Here is a 3,575-nt window from a genome sequence, read left to right on the forward strand (position 1 = left end):
TCATGCACTCAATCTACTAAGGCATTTGTTGCATCCCTTTCATCAGGTATACCCTCTTTTTTACTTAAAAAATTATTCTTCACGTTAATTGCATCTACCGACATTCTCTAATCCCCTATCCCATTTCCTTCATTCTCAATGCAGGGTGCATTAATAGTACCTCATTTCTTCATAAACCAACGAAATTTTTGCTTATGTGAAAAAAGAAAAAACAAATGACGGAAGGGGTATTTTATAGGTACGATAAAAAAATGATAATACAGAACTAAACACACATGTGCATTGAGCTCCATTACACACATTTATTAAAGTTCAGTTTTTCAAATGATTAAAATTTTCTTGATAACAGGAATACGGAAATACGATTTGGACTCATGCCAAATGAGTATCTGGCAAGAATTTTATACCTTGTGGTCTTCTAGTATGTATTAAAATTAAACTTCCCAAATATTCAAAATGAAATACACGACACCAAAAAATGTTAAGATCTTATGTTAATTACAATTAAAAAGCTCAATAGTTATCATTGAATGTAGATGCATTTGTTTTATATGTGTGTTTTTGTACTTAACAAGATCTTGAGCTAAAATTTGATAATTGAACTACTTATAAGAGAACTAGATTTATAACTTTCAAGGTACTAAAACCCATATTTTAAAAAATAATTGGTTGGATATAAATAATTATAATTTTCACTATATTAAATTTAAAAGAAAAACAAAAAAACTAAAAATTTCTTTTGTTTACTTATTAGTAAAATTTATTCTAGCAACCTTTCTCCAAAAAAAAAAATCTACAAAACCTTTATGGACTTTGTTTTGGTTACAAAGAGAAAGCATTTGTTCTTCCTCGTATAATAGTTTAAAATACTACATACATACATACATCCATGTATTACATATTAGAGGCTCGTCTCCATCATTTCTTGACGTCTCTTCAAAGAAAGCTGCTTCTGCAGTCTCATTTGTCGATGGAACCTTTTTATGAACAAGTCAGCTACTCGGTCTATCTCGTCTTCCAACCTAAACTCCTCCCCTTTGTCTGTTTTTGAGTTCTTCACTATATCTATCACCGAACTTCCTGGATCCCCCAACTCCATTTCCCCCGACTCGAACAGAGAGTGAGTAAGGTCCGGGTATTTTTCTCCCGCCTCCGCCTCCGCCTCATCACCATCACCATCACCATCACCATCACCATCACCATACTCTTCTTCTTCTTCTTCTTGATCATCATACTTGGTCTCTGCTGTACTTGGAAGCCACATGGCATTATTACTATTGTAAAGAACGATTGCTTGACTTTGCTGATCTCCACAATCATCATCTTCTAGTTCTTTGGAGATTTTAGCATTGTGCCCCATCAAAGCATTCAGCTTCTCGGAGAATGAGCTCATCAAAAACTTCCTGTTCTGAAGCAAGGAGAAAATGACGAGGCGCGTCTTGATGGCTTTTGTTTTGCTCTTTAAAGCCATGGTTTTGGCCTTAGCCATTGTGGTTAAACCTGCTATTATCTGCTTCAACAACCCAGTTGCTTTGTTCTTCATCTTTGGAAATAAAATAAGGATTAAACCAAATCAGTAAGGTGTTGAAATGGAGAGATATGTAAAGCAAAGCTGAAGAAACGAAGGAATGGTGTGGAATGAAGGGTGTGAAGGATTTATATAACGGCTAAATGCCTTAATGGATGATGAAATGATTGGTTTGGGGGGGGAAACAGAGGGAGGAAGAGTGGGGGCTAAGAAAAAGAAAAAGGCATTCTAGTGAAAGCTAAAGTTAAAAAAAAGTAGAAATTAGGACATAATATGTCCAAAAAAAAGAAATTAAGACATAAAGGTAGGGACAAGTGGCATCATAGCACAGCTTTGATTGTGGTTGGGTGGTTTCCTAAGCATATAATTTTGGCTTCTAGGTTCCCTGCAGTTCGGTATCGTATTATTTATATTAGATTAGTGTGTCAGTGGGGACACTTCGTTTGCAAGAATTAAGAAACGTTGAGAAAATTATTAGTGTCGGAATTTTCTTCATTTATCAGGGTCAATAAATCATTTAATTATTTTTGAATTTTGATGTAGTTGTTAATAGAATAGATTTAGTGCTAATTATAAATCTTTTAATTTGTTACATGTCGCAATATTATTTTTAGATTTTAGGTTTGATTTGATAAAAGTTAATTATTAATTTTTATCAAATCAAATTAAATACTAAAAATTAACATAATTATTTTTAAATATTAAAATATACAACTTTTACTAAATACATGTATCACATTAAAAACACACAATGCTATGTATTAAGCCGAAAATTATACCATCTAGAAATTTTTGAGAATAAAAATACTTATGATTCTAATTTTATAAGGAAAATTAATTTTAATAGTTGAATCAACTTATTTTTAACAATGGTCTATCTCTTCTCTAGTAGTAACATAAAATTAAAATGCAAAGTATATATTTTGGAATAATATAAAATGGAAGAAAATTGGAATTCAAAATGTGATATATTTGGGAAAATTTTCAAATTGAATATTGTTGAGAATTTGACAAGCTTTGAATTTGTAAATCTTTTTCGGACTTCTTTTCGAAATTGTGAAACTATGCTGTTTACCATGAATGAGTATCCTATTTGTAGAGAAAGCCCTAGAAGAATACAAAAGTTTTTTCAAATATACATTTTAAAATGTTAAATCTTCTTATTTAATTAGAAAATAAAAAATAAAAACAGCTCAAAGATAAATTTGAATTGGATGATTCATGAATTATTATAATTTAACTTGCTAATTTTTTTAAATTTACCTTTAAATTATATTTTATTTAACAGCACTCCCAAGTTTTTAAGCTTGGATATGCAAAATGGGTCATTTTCAACATTTCAAGGCCTGATATTGGTTGGCTAAAAATAAATATGGATGGTGCAAGACAACTGCAAACGAGATTTGTTGCAGCAGGAGGCATTATACACGATCATAATGGAGAATGGATAGCTGGTTTACCCACTATATCGGTGTCTTTTCTATCGTTGAAGCGGAATTATGGGAAATTTATAATGAGTTGGTGCAAGCTTGAAATATGGGTGCGACAGTTTAATGGCTATCCGACTAATTAATGGGCTGATGGTAGTAATATGATGTTACGGAAGGGCAAAATATCAAAAAAAGTCAATTTTTTTTTTTAAATTTATCGAAATGGGCCCGGTATTTTATTATTTACTGGAATGGGTCATTTTCCCCTAAATCGCGTCCACGTCAGCGCGATATCAGGGGACGTGCCAGGAAATTGCGTCCACGTCAACGCGCTTTGCTGATATGGCAACAAATCGCGTCCTCTGAAGCACGATTTGTGTCCACGTCAGCAAAGCACGCTGACGTGGACGCGATTTCCTGGCACATAGCGTGCCCCTGGGGACGTGATTTCGCCGTGTTTCCCACCTTAGGATTTTTAGGGTTTTTAGGGTTTTGGAGAAAAAAGTAAACAAATAAGGGATTAAGGTTTAGGGTTTCGTAATTAAATTAATTAAAATTTATCCAAAATTGGATTACGTTTCATGTTTATGGGTTTTTAAGATAAAATCAAAGCAGGA

The 3,575-nt window shown here is 32.7% G+C and overlaps 1 protein-coding gene across 1 annotated transcript; it reads right to left on the reverse strand.

Moving 5' to 3' along the window:
* Nucleotides 1-724: 724 nt before the first annotated feature.
* Nucleotides 725-1,718, reverse strand: LOC105764257 (uncharacterized). The gene has a single exon (XM_012582780.2). It carries the CDS (start codon nucleotides 1,541-1,543, stop codon nucleotides 902-904), a length of 642 nt encoding a protein of 213 aa, XP_012438234.1. The 5' UTR covers nucleotides 1,544-1,718; the 3' UTR covers nucleotides 725-901.
* Nucleotides 1,719-3,575: the final 1,857 nt, after the last annotated feature.

Source organism: Gossypium raimondii, chromosome 12 (genome assembly GCF_025698545.1).
Source record: "Gossypium raimondii isolate GPD5lz chromosome 12, ASM2569854v1, whole genome shotgun sequence".
NCBI lineage: Eukaryota > Viridiplantae > Streptophyta > Magnoliopsida > Malvales > Malvaceae > Gossypium > Gossypium raimondii.

What these genes read in the sequence shown, in the direction of transcription:
- LOC105764257 (XM_012582780.2), bottom strand. Translation starts at nt 1,543, where the DNA reads ATGAAGAACAAAGCAACTGGGTTGTTGAAGCAGATAATAGCAGGTTTA.